Source organism: Lithobates pipiens, unplaced genomic scaffold (genome assembly GCF_037356315.1).
Source record: "Lithobates pipiens isolate NorthernLeopardFrog02 unplaced genomic scaffold, aLitPip1_a1.2 Scaffold_1, whole genome shotgun sequence".
Classification (NCBI taxonomy): Eukaryota; Metazoa; Chordata; class Amphibia; order Anura; family Ranidae; genus Lithobates; species Lithobates pipiens.
This window is the reverse complement of record NW_027507685.1, coordinates 10793885-10812532: the sequence shown is the minus strand read 5'-3', so window position 1 is coordinate 10812532 and position 18648 is coordinate 10793885. Positions and strand designations below refer to the sequence as shown.

The following is an 18648-nucleotide window of genomic DNA, read 5'->3' as shown; positions in this document are numbered from 1 at the left end:
AGTGGACCTCCAGCTGTTGCAAAACTACAAGTCCCATCATGCCTCTGCCTCTGGGTGTCATGTTTGTGGCTGTCAGTCTCGCTATACCTTATGGGACTTGTAGTTCTGCAACAGCTGGAGGTCAGCTAATTGCATATCCCTGCTCTAAACTGACCACACAAAGCACAAAAGCTCATCTGTGCTTGTGTGGTCACTTTTTATCCCTTAGTGAGCCATTCAGGGGCCGACACACAGCATGCCTGTATAGGGAAGTTTGTTCAGCCACCACATCCTCCCCCCCCCCCCCACAAATCACAGCCTGCCTCTGGCATACACCACCTCCCAATCATAGCCTACCCCCTGAACACTCCCCCTGCTTAAATACAGAGTGTATTTTGCCTCAGATTGAACAGACTATGAAATACAGGCACGTTGTGTTTCTGCACAGTGTCCTGCAACCCCACCACCTGCCAGCAGTAAAAAGAGATGCATGGTCACATGACAGAACTTTTTAACCTTGTCTATAAAAAAAAGAAAATATAATTTCTGAAACTAAGGAAAAGCAGATATAGTACCTGCATGGTCACAAATGTATCAGGAGTGTCTATAACATTAAACATTTCACACATTTGAAAGGGTAATTAGCATTTACTGAGTGTAAACGTATTTCTATCACCCTCAGGAAAGGCTTAAAACACTATTTTTAGTATGGTGACTTGCAGCTTTAAAAAATAAAATATTAAGCTATTGCTGTAATATTCAATCTGTCAGCAGACATATGATTCCAGCATCCAGCACCTCTTCTTTTTCAGATAAAATGGCTATCGGCATTATCCAACTCATTTCCTAGAAGGCCAGGCTGTCAATGGTGCACCCCTTAGAGCTCAGTTTTAAAAATCAATCTAACAAACTGAAGAGAATCACAAATTTTGGACACAGTTTTTTTTTTTGTGAATTACATTTTGGCTAAGGTAGCGCTGGCCTGGCTGAAGCAGACCAGAAAAGTTGATTGATCAGCAAGAAAAAAAAGACAATGGGGGTTATTTACTAAAGGAATATCCACTTTGCACTGCAAGTGCACTTGAAAGGAAGGTCACTGTAGATCCGAGGGGGACATGCAAGGAAAATAGTATTTTAGCTTGTACATGATTGGATGATAAAATCAGCAGAGCTTCCACTCATTTCAGATCTAGCCCTCAGATTTAGAGCGACTGAACTTCCAAGTGCACTTGTAGTGCAAAGTGGATTTGCCGTTCGTAAATAACCCCCAATGCATCAATGTGAGAATAATGCCACGTACACACGACCAAACTTTTCGATAGACTAGGTCCGACGTTCTTCCTGATGGACTTTCGGCGGAGTTCCGATGGACTTTTCGAATGAACGGACTTGGCCACACACAATCACACCAAAGTCCGACGGATTCGAACGTGATGACGTATGACCGGACTAGAATAAGGAAGTTCATAGCCAGTGGCCAATAGCTGCCCTAGTGAATGAATGAATGAATGAAATACTTGTATAGCGCCCAATGCGAACTGAATCGCCTCTAGCCTCTAGTGTCGGTTTTTGTCCGACGGACTAGCATACACACGAACGTATTTCTCGGTCTGGCGGAGTTCCGGTGGGAAAATGTAAAACATGTTCTATTTCTTAAGTCTGCCGAATTTTTGGCAAGCACAGGTCCGATGGAGCCCACACACGATCGAATTGTGCGACGGACTCGTTCCGTTGGACCTTTGTTGTCAAAAAGTCCAGTTGTGTGTATGTAGCATTTTCACAAAGACTTTTTAGAAATGTCAGTCTACATATTTTTCAGCACAACAGATTTTCAAAGGCTTTTTTTATGTTTTGGATACAATAGTGAGGGAGTTAGAGCCTCTGTTTTTTTTCCCCAGTGTCCCCACTGAGGAAATTCACCCCTCTATTTGTCCTGTGACCATTCTCGCTGTTCCTATTACAGCAGCTACCTAAAATTGGGAATTCTGTTCACTTAAAAATTATGTGCTCTAAATTCCTGTTGTATTTCTAGAACAGAAAGTGAAACATAAACTCCTCAGCAGGACACACCAAGAGGGTAACTGGAGTCAGGATGACTATTCTCTCTGGGGAAAGGGCACCATGCAAAACTGGTGAACTATAAATAAAATAAAACGTTGTACAATAATAGTTATTCAATTTAAAAAAAATCAATGTACGTGTCCATATCCTTTGTATCAGACAAAAGTGTGTTCTTTTCGGTGAATCTTCACTTTTAGTAACACACCCTCACAGTGATTGTCTCCACTTCACCCTCTGTGAACCGACTCTCACCTTCTGAAAGCAATATGCCATGAGGACAAAGCTTGTGCTGTGGCAGACACGTTCATTATTAACTTTACTAAGTGAAAAAGTAAGTTTTTCAATAATAGAGAACATTCTGTAACCTAATTGAAGCTGAGAAACAAACAAGGTTTAATGAATTAGAAGTAAGGTAATATATGACTTTTTTTAGCTTGCACACCAAGTAGGTACTGCTCCTGAGAACATAGCGACCCCTCATAGCAAATTATATTATTGAATGTATTGAAAGAGATTTTTTTGTGGCAGACATGCGACGTGGTTCCCAAACAAAATTGACGTCCTTTTTTCCCACAGATAGAGCTTTCTTTTGGTGGTATTTGATCACCGCTGCAGTTTTTTTTTTTGCCCTATAAACAAAAATATAGCGAAAATTTTGAAAAAAAACGCATTATTTTTTACTTTTTGTTATAATAAATATCCCCCAAAAATATATAAAAAAAACGTTTTTTCCCTCAGTTTAGGCCGATACGTATTCTTCTACATATTTTTGGTAAAAAAAATCGCAATAAGCGATTATTGCTTGGTTTGCGCAAAAGTTATAGAGTTTACAAAATAGGGGATCGTTTTATGGCATTTTTATTAATATTTTTTTTTTACTAGTAATCGATCAGCGATTTTTATTGTGACTGCGACATTATGGCGGACATTTTTGACACATTTTTGGGACCATTGTCATTTATACAGCAATCAGTGCTATATAAATGCAGTGATTCCTGTGTAAATGACACTGGCAGTGAAGGGGTTAACCAGTGGGTGGCAGTGTAGGGGTTAAGTGTTCTTAGGGGTGTGTTACTAACTGTTGGGGGCTGGGCTTTAATTTAGTGAACACTGATCTCTGCTCCAATCACATGGAGCAGAGATCAGCATCACTAGTTGCTAGGCAGAACAGGGAAATGCTGTTTACAACGGAATTTCCTCGTTTAGCTGCCCCGTGAGACGATCGCGGGTATGCCTGCAGCGATCGAGTCCGCGGGACCCGCGACCGGACTCACGGGGGTCCCGACCAGCACGTGAGCGCACCGCTGGCTGCGCGCTTGCGATGGCAGGTCGGCATTAAAGATTGGACGTACCTGTACGCCAATATGCCTGCCTGTGCCATTCTGCCGACATACATCGGCGTGCGCTGGTTGGGAACTGGTTAAGGGGTGAGTGCAACTTCAACCCCAATATCTAAATTCTGTCCCATGACAAAAATGTAAAAAGAACACTTATTTCAGGAACTGAATTTTACATTGCCCAGACCAAGCACATAGTATTTATTATTATTTTACAGTATTATTAAACATGATTTATATACAGTTTGTGTAGTGCTTTACAACATGAAGGCAGACAGTACAGTTACAATACAATTCAATACAGGAGGAATTAGAGGGCCCTAAACAATAGAGCTTACAATCTAGAAGGGAGGGTCAAGTGAAACAAACGGTAATAACTGTGGGAGATGAGCTGATGGAGAAAATGAAAACACAGTAGTTATGTGTTGGCGGGATAGACTTCTCTGAAGAGGAGTTTTTTTTAAAGGAATCATGTAAAAGATAATAGAGTAGGAGATAATCGGTCAGATTGGGGGCAATGAGTTCCATTGGATGTAAGAGAGTGGAGGCGAACATGAGAGGAGGTGATATGGGAGTTGGAGAGTAGGAGGTCTTCAGAGGAACGAAGAGAACAATTAGGTTGGCTTTATGAGACTAGGCTAGTAATGTAGCTGGGGGCTAAGTTGTGGTTGGCTTTGTAAGTTGTTAGTATTTTGAATTTAATTTGTTGGGTGAGTGGAAGCCAATGGAGGCATTGAGAGAGAGAGAGAGGAGTAGTAGACACAGAGTGTTTGGTAAGGTGGAGTCTGATCTTCAGCTGCTCAACCAGTGAAATCACATGTGCTGTACTTGGCAGACCATGGAGAATAATTACTGTCTATCTCTGTAGCTCAGAACATTCAAGGACCTTATTCTGTATGGAATTCATGGGTTAAAGGTTAACATAGTTTATTTTTTTATATTAACTATTCTTGAGCTTTGCCATTCAATAATATATAGCCAATGTTAAAACATGTTGATGAGGATAGGTCTGTTTTGTGGAAAATAAGTATTCCTGCGCCACGTCAGGGAAATAGAGGGAGATAGGGTACTGCTGCACACACTGAAAGGGAAATATCTGAACCCCGGGGAATAATGAGTGAGAAAGGTAGTGGTGCGCTGTACACAAAGAGGATATATCTATTGATAAAAGCAGTATATAAAATTCGCAATGGGTGGATATCCAGTAAACAATACAGGTCTGGGTATATCTATGTGACTAGTTTAAACAGCAACACTCATTTCTACTAATAGTCCACAACATAAATACATAAAATAGTGAAAATTCATATACAATCCAAAGTGCAACGTGTTGCGATCATGTAGTCGCATAAAAGTGCAAATATTCCAATGTACCGCTGTGGCTGATAAAACAATAATGCTCGTTGCTATTAGTGTAAAATCTACGATAGGTCTGTTTTATTACTTTTTGGTCTTTATGCCTTTTTTCCTTCTATTCGCTTTCACCATTGCTAAGTAATCAGAGCTCAAACACGTTGGGGTTAATTTAAAAAAGAGGCAGAGCATGTTCACTGTGCAAAGTAAATCTTAACTTTGCAAACTGAATTTCCACCTTAGTTAGTGAATTAAGTGAAGCTGTGCTGATTTCAATAATCTTTTATTTTTTTGGCACACAGTTGGATATTCTTTGCAAAATTATTTTTTTACTTAGTTTCACTTTGCAAAGGTAACTTTCTCTGCTAATTTAACCACCAATAAGTAGGGTGGGTGGACCTGTATACTGTATGTTAGATCTATCAGTATTTGAAAAAATTTATTTTAGTGAAAAGTTTTCAAGAAACAGTTCAGCAATATATTTTTTTATATTTTCCTATCGTGAAACCCTTAACTGAACAGTTCCAAGGCAGTATAAGCAATATTTCAAGACCTTGTCTACGCATGATGGATCAGCAGTTTTGTAGACAAAAGCTAGGCTGAAGTTCTCTGTCTCTGTAATGATGCCATAATATTGTAAACTATTCTTACTGACCACTATGCCTTGTGACAGTAAATTCAATACATTGATGAGAGATTGTGATTTTCATCATCTCTAGGTATAACCGTTGATGCACGTGGGTTTATTTATTTTGTTGATGGTACCATGATCCGGAAGATTGATGATAGAGGCATCATTTCAACAGTTATAGGACTTAATGGTTTAACCTCAACTCAGCCTTTAAGCTGTGACTCGGGAATGGACATCAGCCGGGTAAGAAATGTAATTTTCTGCTATACAACTGTAGTAATTGTATGTAATGTGACTGTTGGCTGCCGAAAAGGTTTTACACAGTCAGACCACTCAAATCAAATGTTTTATTCTTTGGTTTATGTTTATTAAACCAGCTTGTACTGTCTCTCAGGGACTCTGATGATTGGATTTTTGCACTTGAGTTCACTGCTCTGCATACGTATTGTAGGCATTATTAGGGGGTCTCACTCTTTACTTTAAATTATGGGAATGCAACATGAAGAGTAAGAACTTCCCAAGATGGCAGACAACCCCAAACCTCATAAGCAAGTAAAACAGAACCAAAAGCTGTGAAAAGAAAAATAAGCATCCAATAGGTGAAAAAGCCTGAAACAAAAATATTGCTTTTGGGCGGACTGACCAATTGAACATCTATATATACTTTAATGGTTAACCGTGAATATGTTTTAACTTTACAGTAATAGATTGGGATTAAATCCATGAAGCAATCAGCGCAATTAATAACTAACGAATAAAAGCCATACAAAGAGAAAAAATTTTATAAAAAAATTCATACAAAAATTTATAAGCAAAATTCTTACAAAAAATCTGTTACTAGCTGTGACACTTGACATTGATTTCACCCCACCATCAAACAATATATTTAATACAGAAAGTGCAGAGCAACATCTTTCTGTAAAATAATGTGCCTTCCAAAACTGCACTTATAGAAACCTTTCTGAAACGTAAATCTATCCATAAGTCCATACAGAATAACATTTAGTGATTAATAATGGCCATCAAATATTAAGATCCATTAAACACCACAGTGTCTCCTTCAATGCTTCAAACTTCTGCGCTCTCCCGTCACCAGGTGCAATGCAAGCGCACCTTCCAGGGATAGAGAGTATGCTTGTTATAATAGTCATCACCGCTACGTGTCCTCCAGAACCCATTCCTCGATTACTTCGGACAGTACAGAGAGACTGCCTCCTTACTCTTTCTCCCAGACTCCTATTTCAAAGCAGGGTCATATAAAGACAAAAACCAAGGACGTAGGGGGTTATTTAGAAAAGGCAAATCCACTTTGCACTACAAGTGCACTTGAAAGTGCAGTCGCTCTAAATCTAAGCCCTTGTACACACGTTCGGACATTCCGCTGGAAAACTTCCGATCGGACTGTGTTGTCGGATAATCCGACCATGTGTGGGCTCCATCGGACTGTTTCCATCTAAATATCCGACCGACAAAGTTTTAGAGATGGGCTATAAAATTTTCCAATAACATGATCCAATCGGACTTTGTCTGATCGTTTGTAGAGAATTCTGATCGGACAAAGTGTCACGCATGCTCAGATCAAATTCCTAGACTAAAGCTATTGGCTACTAGCCTGAACCTAGTCCCGTCGTAATGAAAGAACGTCATCACGTTCTGAACGATCGGATTTTCCAACAACTTTGTCCGACCGTGTGTATGCAACACCAGTTTCGGACAAAATCCGTCTGACAAAATCCGTCGGATCTTGTTGTGGGAATGTCCAACCGTGTGTACAAGGGCTAAGGGGTAGATCTGATATGAGTGGAAGCTCTGCTGCTTTTATCATCCAATCATGTACCAGCAATAAAATGCTGTTTTTTATTTTCCTTGCATGTCCCCCTCGGATCTACAGCGACTTGTAGTGCAAAGTGGATTTGCCTTTAGTAAATAACCCCCATTGTGTACTCTGCAATGTACCTTTATTTTCCCCTTACTAGATTGATAAATCAATCACAGCATAGAATGTACAACTCGTCCACTGCCGACTAACCACCTCTGCCAGCGAGCAGTGTGATGTCACAGGCTCGACAACTCCTCCTCCTATACGGGTTATGTGCTGTGATTGTTCCTTCTTCAGAAGGCCCAGTAGGTGTGTTACCTATCCATAGAAGGTGAGCTTGCATTGCCCCTGGTTATGGGAGAGCACAGAAGTTTAAAGTATTGAAGGAGACACGGTGGTGTTTATTGAATCTTCATATTTGATGGACATCAATAATCACTATATTTTATGTTGTATGGACTTATGAATATATTTTCCTTTCAGATAGGTTTCTATAAGTGCACTTTTGGAAGGCACATTATTTTAAAGAAAGGTGTTGTGCTGAACTTTCTGTATTTAATTGGGATTGACAACAGTAGATGCCATTTTGAGAGTAAAAGTAGACTTAGATGTATAATGTATTAATATACTTAATTGTGTTTCTTTAGTTGTAGGCAAAATATCTCCTTTGCATTAATCAGAGACTGCTTGCTAACTACTGCACTGGCATAATATATTATTTTGTTTTCTGTCCTAAGACTTTGATTTTTTTTGTGTTAATAGTACCTACCAGAGGATAGACGACTACATTATCTGTTAAAAAAAACCTAAAACTTTATGATACGTGAGAGCGTACATCAATTACTGTTTTTTTTCTTGCACCTGCAGTAAGGCAGAAACAGTGTGATTTACTTGTATCTTAGCTAGCGATATTTGTCACTGTAGGGAGCAGTCCAATGTCTATTAAAACCAGTGAAGAAATATATATAGTATAGTTAGTCTCTTTTATCTTTAGAATGTAGAATGCTCCCTGTAGCAGCCAATTGGATTCAAGCTTTTATTGTGGAATGGTTTCTTTCTAGTGCATGCCGTGACCTGATTGGTGGCTGTGGGACAAAAATAATTGTTTTTTTTTTACATTTGACAAAAGATGAGTTAAGTCCATAGTTTCACTGTAGTATAATTTGAGGTACAAATAAGTCATGTAGTACTTGGGCACAATTTCACATTTACCTTAGGTTTTGTTTTTAAACAACATTAAGGTAAAAACAGAAAATTAGGCCTAGAAATAGAAAAAAGTTCCACTGTAGTGCGCTAGATCATTCCACAGTTTTTTGTAATAAATCTGTTTAGCAGGGGTCCCCTTTTTCTTACTTGTGCAAGGTTCCTAAAGGTAAAATTCTCCCCTTTTTTTAATTACATTCCACTTGTCCCCTGGCTTGATTCTCAACTAACCCCTGTTCGGTTCGCACCAGAACCTTTGAACGGACCTAAAATTCATACGAACTTTAGAACCCTTTTAAAATCTATGGGACTCGAACGTTCAAAATCAAAGTGCTAATTTTAAAGTCTAATATGCAAGATATGCAACAGATAACACCAGCAATAAGGGATACCTTCAGGTGTATACTGTGCTGGAGGCACACAACACCCACTTTAACTCCTGCAGATGCCTGTATTAGAAAACACCAGCAATAAAGGGTAGATACAGGTGTATACTGTGCTGTGCTGGAGGCACACAACACCCACTAACTCCTGCAGATGCCTTAATTAGAGAAAAACAGCAATAAAGGGTAGACACAGGTGTATACTGTACTGGAGCCACAAAACACTACTTTAACTTTAAGATGCCTGAGAAAAGAACACACTGTCCCTGCCTATCTAGCTCTTTCCCTGCACGCCGGAACACACTACACAAGGCCGCCGCGCTGGCAGCCTTATATAGTGTGGGGCATGTACTAAACCCCCTGAGCTATAATTGACCACAGGCATCCTAGAGTGTGGCACCGTGACCCGGGGCGTCCCGCCCCCCATTTAGTATGCCACCGGGCCAACCCACTAGCCCAGAACCTGTGTTAAAGTGACTGAAACACTGCTAATTGGTGCCCCCCCTCGGCCTGCGCCCCTGGCGGGCGTCGGTCTCACCAGCCGAGTGGTACAGCCCCTGTGCCTAATATCTGAGGTTTAACCTCAACATACAGGGAGGCTTCTTTACAGTGAGCGCTGTATAAATGTAGGTTATTCATATTTGTTGTTGTATTTTAGCTGAACATGGTGGACACCTTTGTTGAAAATGCAGCAGGGATGTTACCAAATAAGCCTACTTAGGAAAGAACTAGGCTCAGGGACAGAAGGGCACCCCTATTCAGACCTCACTCAAAGTGGGACCTGCAGACAGTGATAGCTGCTGGCTGTTACATAGCTACCTGCTCGCTGTTCAGACCTGGATCATCAATGTCCTTTGTGGCTCTGAAATGTTATGTGGCCAAATGGAAAGAACTGTAAGGGAATTCAGTGCTGAAAACTGCAAAACTGTGCAAAACTGTGAAAGAAGCTTAAAGGAAAAGTCCACTTTTTAGAAAAAAATTGTAAATGCACATTTTTTTGCAGGTAAAAAAATGTACATTTATTATTACTTTATTATTTTTGGAGCCTGTAAAGCATTGCACCGATGATCAGCAAATCGCTGGTGCCATGTAGATCTCTTCCAGATCTGTCAGCGTATCTGTGTGCCTGTACATCGCGTTTGGGCAAGCAGATACAATCTGACAGGAAGAATTAATGAACTACAACATTCCACAATGCAGTGGTAGTTCACTGAGAACTACAAGCCGACAGCTACAAAGGTGTCGGGGCTTGTAGTTTATTCACCCACAGAGCAGTGGGAAGAATGACGCGGCTGTGTGGGCGCAGCCCCACATGGACTGCTTTCAAAAAGTGACAGCATGTACAGCAGGGGTAGGCAACCTTGGCCCTACAGCTGCTGTGAAACTACAAATCTCATCATGCCTCTGCCTCTAGGAGTCATGCCTGTGATTCTCAGAGTCTTGCAATGTCTCATGGGACTTGTAGTTTCAAAACAGCAGTAGGGCCGAGGTTGCCTACCCCTGTTGTACGGGGAACTTCTCCCCGTACTGCTGTCACAGGGAAGGGGGATTGCACAGTGGCTGCAGCATTGGGAACATGTTACATGTTCCATTTTCCACCCTAAAAATAGATAGAGCATGTTTCCAAAGGTGAACTTATCCTTTAATGATAAGGATTATTTATGATAATAGAATGATAATCAAGGAAGACACTTAGAAGTTTTTTTTAATTTGTCAATACTCCCAGCTAATGATACTATATAGGGAAGGGAGTTCCATATTGTTGCTGCTCTAACCATAAAGAACCCAAGCACAAAAAACTTTGCAGAGCTCTCACATTTTTGCAGGGGGGCCAGCAATTGTCTCAGAACTCAAGCAGTTTTTTTTTAGTACCTTCACTATCAAAATACCCTCACAGTATCAAAATGCCCCAGACAGTAGCACAATTTCCCCCACAATATCACTGTGTTCTCGCAGTATCACAGTGCTTTCAAAGTGTTACAATACCCCAGCAGTGTCAGCAGTACCACAGTACCCTTAGCCCTTGTACACACGGTCGGACATTCCGACTGAAAATGTCCGATCGGACGGTGTTGTCGGATAATCCAAATGTGTGTGGGCTCCATCGGACTGTTTCCGTCGGAATATCCGACTGACAAAGTTGTCGAAAATTTTAGAGCTGGGCTATAAAATTTTCTGACAGCATGATCCGACAACATGATCCGATCGGACTTTGTATCACAGCGCCCTGCAGGATCACCCCCACAGTACCACTGTGTATTAGCAGTATAATATCTTCACAGTATCTCAGTGCCCCTCAGTATTAAAATACCCCAGCATTACACAGTATTCCTCCAGTATCACAGTGCCCCAGCAGTATCACTGAACTCCTGCAGTAACACAGTACCCGGAGGTATCACAGTATCCTAGCAGTATAATGCCGCGTACACATGATCAAGCTTTCTGTCAGAAAAGTAATCGGATATTCCGATCGTCTGTGGGCTTCAGCTGACTTTTTTTTTTTTTCGAAAAGTCTGACGGACCTAGAAACCTAGGACCTTAAATCTTTCCGAAGGAATCAATTCCTATCGGGAAAACCATTCATCTGTATGCTAGTCCGATGGACCAAATATGACGCAAGGGCAGCTATTGGCTACTAGCTATTGAACTTCCTTTTTCTAGTCCCGTCGTACGTCATCGAATTCGAAGCGAACAGACTTTGGTCGTGTGTAGGCAAGTCCGTTCGGTCGGAACTCGGTCAGAACTCCGTCGGAAAATAAGTCGGAAAGACCATCAGAGTTTATTCTGACAGAAAGTCCAGTCGTGTGTACGCGGCATTATATAACCCACGTAGTATCACTGAGATATCACCATGTCCCAGCAGTATTATAGTACCCCCGATGTATCACAGTTCTCCCAGAATATCACAGAACCCCCACAGTATCACAGTCTTGCCTCAATATCCCAGTATTACTATGTACCTACAGTATTATATTGCCCCCATAGTTTCACAGTGCCTCTGCAGTATTATAGTGTTCCAGCAGTATTAAAGTGTCCCTTCAGTACTGCAATACCCCCCACAGTTTCACAGTGCCCCCGCAGTAACACAGTACCCTGCTCTATCACATTACATCCTCTGTATAAGAGTGTCTCTGTAGTATGACAATGCAACCACATTATTTCAGTCCCCCTGCAGTATCAAAGCAGTTCTCACCTCCGCACTCCTCTCCAGCACTCCCACCACACTCATTTGCTGAGGCCCCCACAATGCCTGATGGCTTGCACTGAATATCCATGGCACCTGCCTCTTCCTACTGTCATTTAGGCACTCAGGTCAGGTCAGTAATCTGTAGAGATTTACAGCCTCATATTAATTTTCTTTCCTTTAATAGCCTTTCTTCCCCTTTCCTTTTTTTTTTCTTTCCTTTTTTAGCAGTGTAGATCTAATTAAAGTAACTCCTAGCTCTTTTTAGCTATTTGATTGAATACAATTCTGCAAAATGTGAGTCATAACAGTCTGCTAATCTATCTCCAATAGACAACAATGCAGCAACATCCTCCCATCAATGGTGTCTATTAAACGTAGCATATTTTGTAATACGGTAGTGAAAAATGCTAAGCTAGCCACTGCATCAATGAACAAATTATTCTACTGTTAGCATTTAGAAAAAAAAAACGTTAGCTCATAATTTGCATTTTTACTGTGTTGGTATTCATTACATAAATTACTGAATTCTAATCTCCACTAACCCAAATCCTTCAATTTAGGTTGGCGGCTTTTTTTTTTTTTTCATCCTTAGGTTGATGTTTGTCAGACCTGAGCATGCCTTTTCAGAGAATGTGTTCTTAAACCTAGAATAATTCCACAGGTAGCCAGCCCCATTTGTGGAGAGATATGCTGTGCGCTTGAAAATATACAAAGGCTTTACAAATCGCATTTTATCTTTACAAAGCTAAGAATATCTGGCAGCACTCACTGAACATGAAATATACGTGTTTAAAAACTGTGGCCGATTTGCCTTTAATCCATAAAAATGGCCTATATATGTATACAGAATTTTGAAAGGCAAAGCTTCAAAGCCATTTTCTAGTATACCAGCTGGTTAAACTGAAGGGGATGCTGGGGAATATAATACAGACAACAACAGTTAAATTCAAATTCCAGGAAATTAGACTGTTAATGCTGCATAGCGGAGAATTAGAGATATAGCAAACTCAGCATGTAATATAATGACAACATTAATGTGTATTTTATTCGAATGAGATCTATTTTATGGATCAGTTTAATAATAATTCAAAACACAATTACAAAGATTTGAATCTACTAAACAATGGGAAATACATTGTTAGTTCCAAACAATACAATACATTTTACCATCTACTATATTTTAACTGATAGATCAAAAGATTACAGCATGCTAAATGCACCCTGATATAAACATGTAAAAATTATATATACAGCGGGGAAAATAATTATTTGATCCCAGGCAGATTGCATACGTTTGCTCACTTACAAAGAAATTAAGGGTCTATCATTTTGATCATAGGTGTATTTTAAATGATAAAGACAGAATATCAACCAAAAATCCAGAAAAGACACATGATATAAATGTTATAAATTGATTTGCAGTTCAGTGAGTAAAACACATTTTTGATCCCCAAGCAAAACATGACTTAGTACTTGGTGGAGAAACCCTTGCTGGTAAGCACGAGGTAAGGCATTTCCTGTAGTTGGTTACCAGGTTTGCACACATCTCAGGAAGGATTTTGGTCCACTCTTCTTCTCTAAATCCTTAAGGTTTCTTGGCTGTTGCTTGGCAACCCGAAGTTTCAGCTCCCTCCATAAATTTTCTATAGGATTTGGTGACTGGCTTGGCCACTCCATGACCTTAATGTTCTTCTTCTTGAGCAACTCCTTTGTTGCCTTGGTGGTATGTTTTGGGTCATTATCATGCAGGAAGACCCATTCTGAAATCTTCAGAGTTCTGGCTGAGGGAAGAAGGTTCTCATCCAAGATTTTACAATACATGGCCCTGTTCATTGGCCCCTCAATGCCGCAAAGTTGGCCTGTACCTTTAGCAGAGAAACTGCTCCAAAGCATCATGTTTCCACCTCTGCGCTTGACTGTAGGGATGGTGTTCTTAGGGTACTGGTCAGCATTTTTCTTCCTCCAAACATAGCGAGTCGAGTTAATGTCAAAGAGCTCAATTTTAGTTGCATTCTTTCTCCCAAGCCTTTTCTGAATCATTGAGATGTTCATTGGCAAACTTCAGACAGCCTGTACATGTGTCCGCTTGAGGACGAGTGCGCTTCAGGATTTCAATCTATGGTGGTGTATTGTGTTACCAGTGGTTTGTTTGGTGACTGTTATCCCAACTGCCTTGAGATCATTCACAAGCTCCTCTCGTGTAGTTCTGGGCCTATCTCTCACTTTTCTTATGATCATCCTTACCCCATGAGGCAAAACCATGCATGGAGCTCCAGATTGAGGGGGATTCATAGTTATTTTGTATTTCTTCCATTTGCGCAAAATCGCTCCAACAGCTGTCTCCTTCTCACCAAGCTTCTTGCTGATGGTCTTGTAGGGTGGTCTTGTGGCCCATTCCAGCCTTATATAGGTCTACAATCTTGTCCCTGATCTCCTTTGACAGCTCGTTGGTCTTGCCCATGATGGTGAGGTTTAAATGTAAGATGATTCTGTGGACAGGTTTCTTTTATACACATAATGAGTTGTTGTTAGGAGCACGTTCTTAAATTGACAGGACTAATCTTTGTACCACATGAGAACATATTGTAGCCAGTCTGTGTGAGCCAGAATTATTGTTGGTTGGTAAGGGATCATATACTTATTTTACTCACTGAACGGCAACTCGCTTTATAACATTTGCATTCTGTGGTGCCTGTATGTTGGCAGGAGCTCAGAGAGGGAGTGGAGCGGTAGGAAAGCGGGCTGGTATGTAGAAGACCATGTGACCTCTTCCCTTATCAGCTCCTAGTGCCAGTACACAGCACCAGTGATCTGTCCCAAGGAGCTCTGGAGAGGCAGAGGGGTGAGAAAGCTTGATGCAGGAGAGGGAACTCAGATGTCTGTGTCTGGGTATGATATCCATGGGAGGACATGTGCGCCCCTCCCCTTGTCACCGCTACATGTGCTCTGCGGGCTGTCAGGTAGTACCCATAGTCTGTCCCTGGGGGACACAAAGTGGGTTAGAGGAGCCTATGCAAGTAGTGAAAGTAGGGCCGAGTGGAGGAATGTGCATGGAAGACAGCAGATACCCTGGGCTGAACCAGAGCTCTGTAACTACATATCCACACCCCCCCCCCCTCACACACACACGCACACAGGGCTGAATTTTGAGCTGCAATGACAAGAGCAGCTGTGGCTTAAAGATTAAAGATCTGTTCTTTGTTTCTACAACTGAACTGCCTATGGCACATTTCCCTTCCCCTCCCCCAGTTATTGGTTGCTAGGACCACTGGCATCCTAACAACCAATGACATCACTTGTTTGCTCCAATCCCCCCCAGCTCTCAGAGTAGAATAGAACGTCCCCATTTACACTTGCTCCACCTCCTAGCTCCTGGGGTGCTGGTTAAGGTAGGGGGAACACTGATGCAAAGGGGGGAACACTGAGGTAATGGGGGAGGGAGGCACACTGATGTAAGGGGGTACATTGATGTAAAGGGGGCACAATGAGGTAAGGGGGCAAACTGATATAAGTTGTTGGGCACAAAGACTCGTATATAAGTGGTCACTGATGTAAGGGGGAGCTCTAATCATGCAAGGAAGGCACTGTTGTAAGGGGGACAATGATGTTAAAGGGGGAACTGATGTAAAGGGGCACTTATAGATGTAAGGGGGAGTCAAAAGTATGGGGGACTGTGAAGCAAGAGGGACACTAATGTAAGGAGAGACATTGGTGTAAGAGGGACACTGATGCAAGGTAATAAAATTGTAAAAATAATATTGTAAAAAAACAAAAAAGGAAACGATAAATAGAAAAAATTGTAAATAAATTACTGTAAATTGTAAATAAAAATTACTGACACCGTAGGGAGGGGGGCGCCAAACTGAACCTTTGCCCGGTAGAAAGAACTATGGCTATGGCCGCGATTGTGGTTTATCAGTTACATGGACCTACAACAAAATGGTGCTGATTTGGCTACATTTTAATGGCTGCCAACACAGAATACAACACAGTATATAACCTAGTAGTCTCCACCATCCAATCAGATCTCCCTGAGGAAGATGCGTGATTAGCCCTGTGTCATCACATGTAGGGGAGGGACGGTGGAGGAGACTCATGATTGTCTGAGCAGACTACTGGCACACATAGGATTTGAAGCTACCTGGAAGAGGATTTTTACTACCTTATGTATTTTATAGTCTGGTGCACTGTAAGCACCATCAAAATGCAAGTACCTGTCAGAAACCATGAAATCAGGCCGAGACAGAAGTACAGTTAAATCACAGTTGTTTAACCACTTGCCTACCAAGCACGAACACCCCCTTCCTGTCCAAGCCATTTTTCAGCTTTTAGCACTGTCGCATTTTGAATGACAATATCGTGGTCATGCAACGCTGTACCCAAATGAAATTTTTATAATTTTTTCCCCACAAATAGAGCTTTCTTTTGGGAGTATTTGATCACCTGTGCAGTTTTTATTTCTTGTGCTATAAACAAAAGAAAAGATACAAGTTTGAAAAAACCCAATATTTTTTACTTTTTGCTATAAGAAATATCCACATTTTTTTTTTAAACAAATTTTTTCCTCAGTTTAGGCCGATATGTATTCTTCTACATATTTTTTGGTAAAAAAAAAAAAAACGCAATAAGCGTATATTGATTGGTTTTGTGCAAAAGTTATAGCGTCTACAAAATAGGGGATAGATTTATAGCATTTTTATTTATTACTAGTAATGGCGGCGATCTGCAATTTTTATCATGACTGCAACCATTGCAGCGGACAGATCAGACACTTTTGACACATTTTTGGGACCATTCACATTTATACAGCGATCCGTGCTATGAAAAAGCATTGATTACTGTGTAAATGTGACTGGCAGGGGTTAACACTAGGGGGTGATTGAGGGGTTAAATGTGTGTCCTGGGAGTGATTCTAACTGCGGGGAGAGAGGACTGACTGGGAGAGGTGTCACCGATCGGTGTCCCTATGTACAACGGACACACCATCGGTCTTCACTCCTCTAACAGGACATGGATCTGTGTGTTTACACACACAGATCCACAGTCCTGCTCAGTTACTGGGCAATTGCGGATGCTCACCGGACATCGCAGCCGCCGGGCACGCTCATCGGGTCACAAGTGACGTGGCGGGCGGGCGCGGCAGGTGAGCGCAGCCAGCGGCGCGCGCCCCCTAGTGGCCTGGGAAGGAGATCATGCCTCGTCCCGCCGTCATATGACAGTGGGGGGACAGATACTGGTTAATAATAAAAGTAAACAGAACAAACGTAGTCAAAACATAGCCAAAGTTCAGTAACTGGAATGGATAGTCAGCCAAGCCAGAAGTCAGGGTTCAATGTAGTGGAACAGCAAGCAGGATCTGGAGCCAAAAGGGATGTCGGCAAAGCAAGTCTTGAACAGGATATAATTTCTGTGATGTTGACCAAGGGGAAGGCAGAGATCCTCTGGACTGGACGGCTTAGGTAGGCAGGACTGGTGAGCAGGATATCATCAACAGATGAGTAACTGTGGAGAGATAGGAGCTGGCAATTAGCCGACAGCTGAGCGGCCAGCTCAGAGAAGGAAGGGCTGAGCCCTGCCCTGACAGTTGTTTCTTTATCTAATTAAATTTACAAACAAATGACTATCCAGCCTATTTTAACATTGAGGATATCATCTGTGGATGTACCCGCCGTGGGATCCTGCTGAAAACATCTTAAATCAGAGCCCAGGAGTGGTTCAACAGCTTATGTAGACCAAACTTAGTTGTGCGGTCACACAGCTTGAGGAGAGCACAGCCACACGGGGAGGGGAGCAGGCGTGGAAAGTCACCCCTCGTACTGAACAGGATTTTTCTTCACAAGAGTCACTTTTTGGAATATTATTGCATGCATGCACTTTAACATCTGAGGATTTGAAAATTACTGAGGACATTGTTGTTGTTTTTTTTACATTTTTTTTAACTTGCTTGATTTTCACTGTGAACTTGCTTGATTTACTAATTTTTGGTGCACCACATTTTATATTTGTTTTCTCTTCTTGTGTATATATAGTATTGATGTTATTGTAATAGCAATATTTTAGCATTAAAGCTATTATAGCACAGCACTGCCTTTTCTTTGTTATTTTTATACAGTTTTTTCACACATTATTGGATTGTGATTGATGCATAGCAATTGTTTTAATTTGATAGTTAAATAAAGATATACTGTAGTTTATGAATAAAAATGTAGCATATTTATAAATTCTGTTCATATCTCCAGTTAGAGGGCTTTTTCTAAAATGTTTATATAGGGGAACAAATGTTTTCAATGGTAAGCAGATTAATGGCATTTAAAAAAATGGAAATCTGTTTTAGTTTCTGATAGAGAGGGAAGGATAAGCCCTTGTACACACGGTCGGACATTCTGACAACCAAATCAGTTGGATTTTGTCCGGCGGATTTTGTCCGAAACTGTTGTATACACACGGTCGGACAAAAGTTGACGGAAAATTTGATCGTTCAGAACGTGATGACGTTATTTCATTACGACGGGACTACGTTCAGGCTAGTAGCCAATAGCTTTGGTCTAGGAATTTGATCTGAGCATGCGTGGCACTTTGTCCGATTGGAATTCTCTACAAACGATCGGACCATGTTGTCGGAAAATTTTTATAGCCCAGCTCTAAAACTTTGTTGGTCGGATATTCCGCCGGAAACAGTCCGATGGAGCCCACAC

At 41.2% G+C, this 18648-nt stretch overlaps 1 protein-coding gene across 5 annotated transcripts in view; it reads left to right on the top strand.

Annotated features, from left to right (window-relative positions):
* The window catches only part of TENM1 (teneurin transmembrane protein 1), a 912904-nt gene that overhangs the window by 751984 nt on the left and 142272 nt on the right, over window positions 1–18648 (top strand). For all 5 annotated transcript variants that reach the window (XM_077478732.1, XM_077478724.1, XM_077478714.1 and 2 more), the window contains one exon: window positions 5450–5604. In XM_077478732.1, the coding sequence (XP_077334858.1) occupies window positions 5450–5604 (155 nt within the window). The remainder of the gene's footprint in view (window positions 1–5449; window positions 5605–18648) is intronic.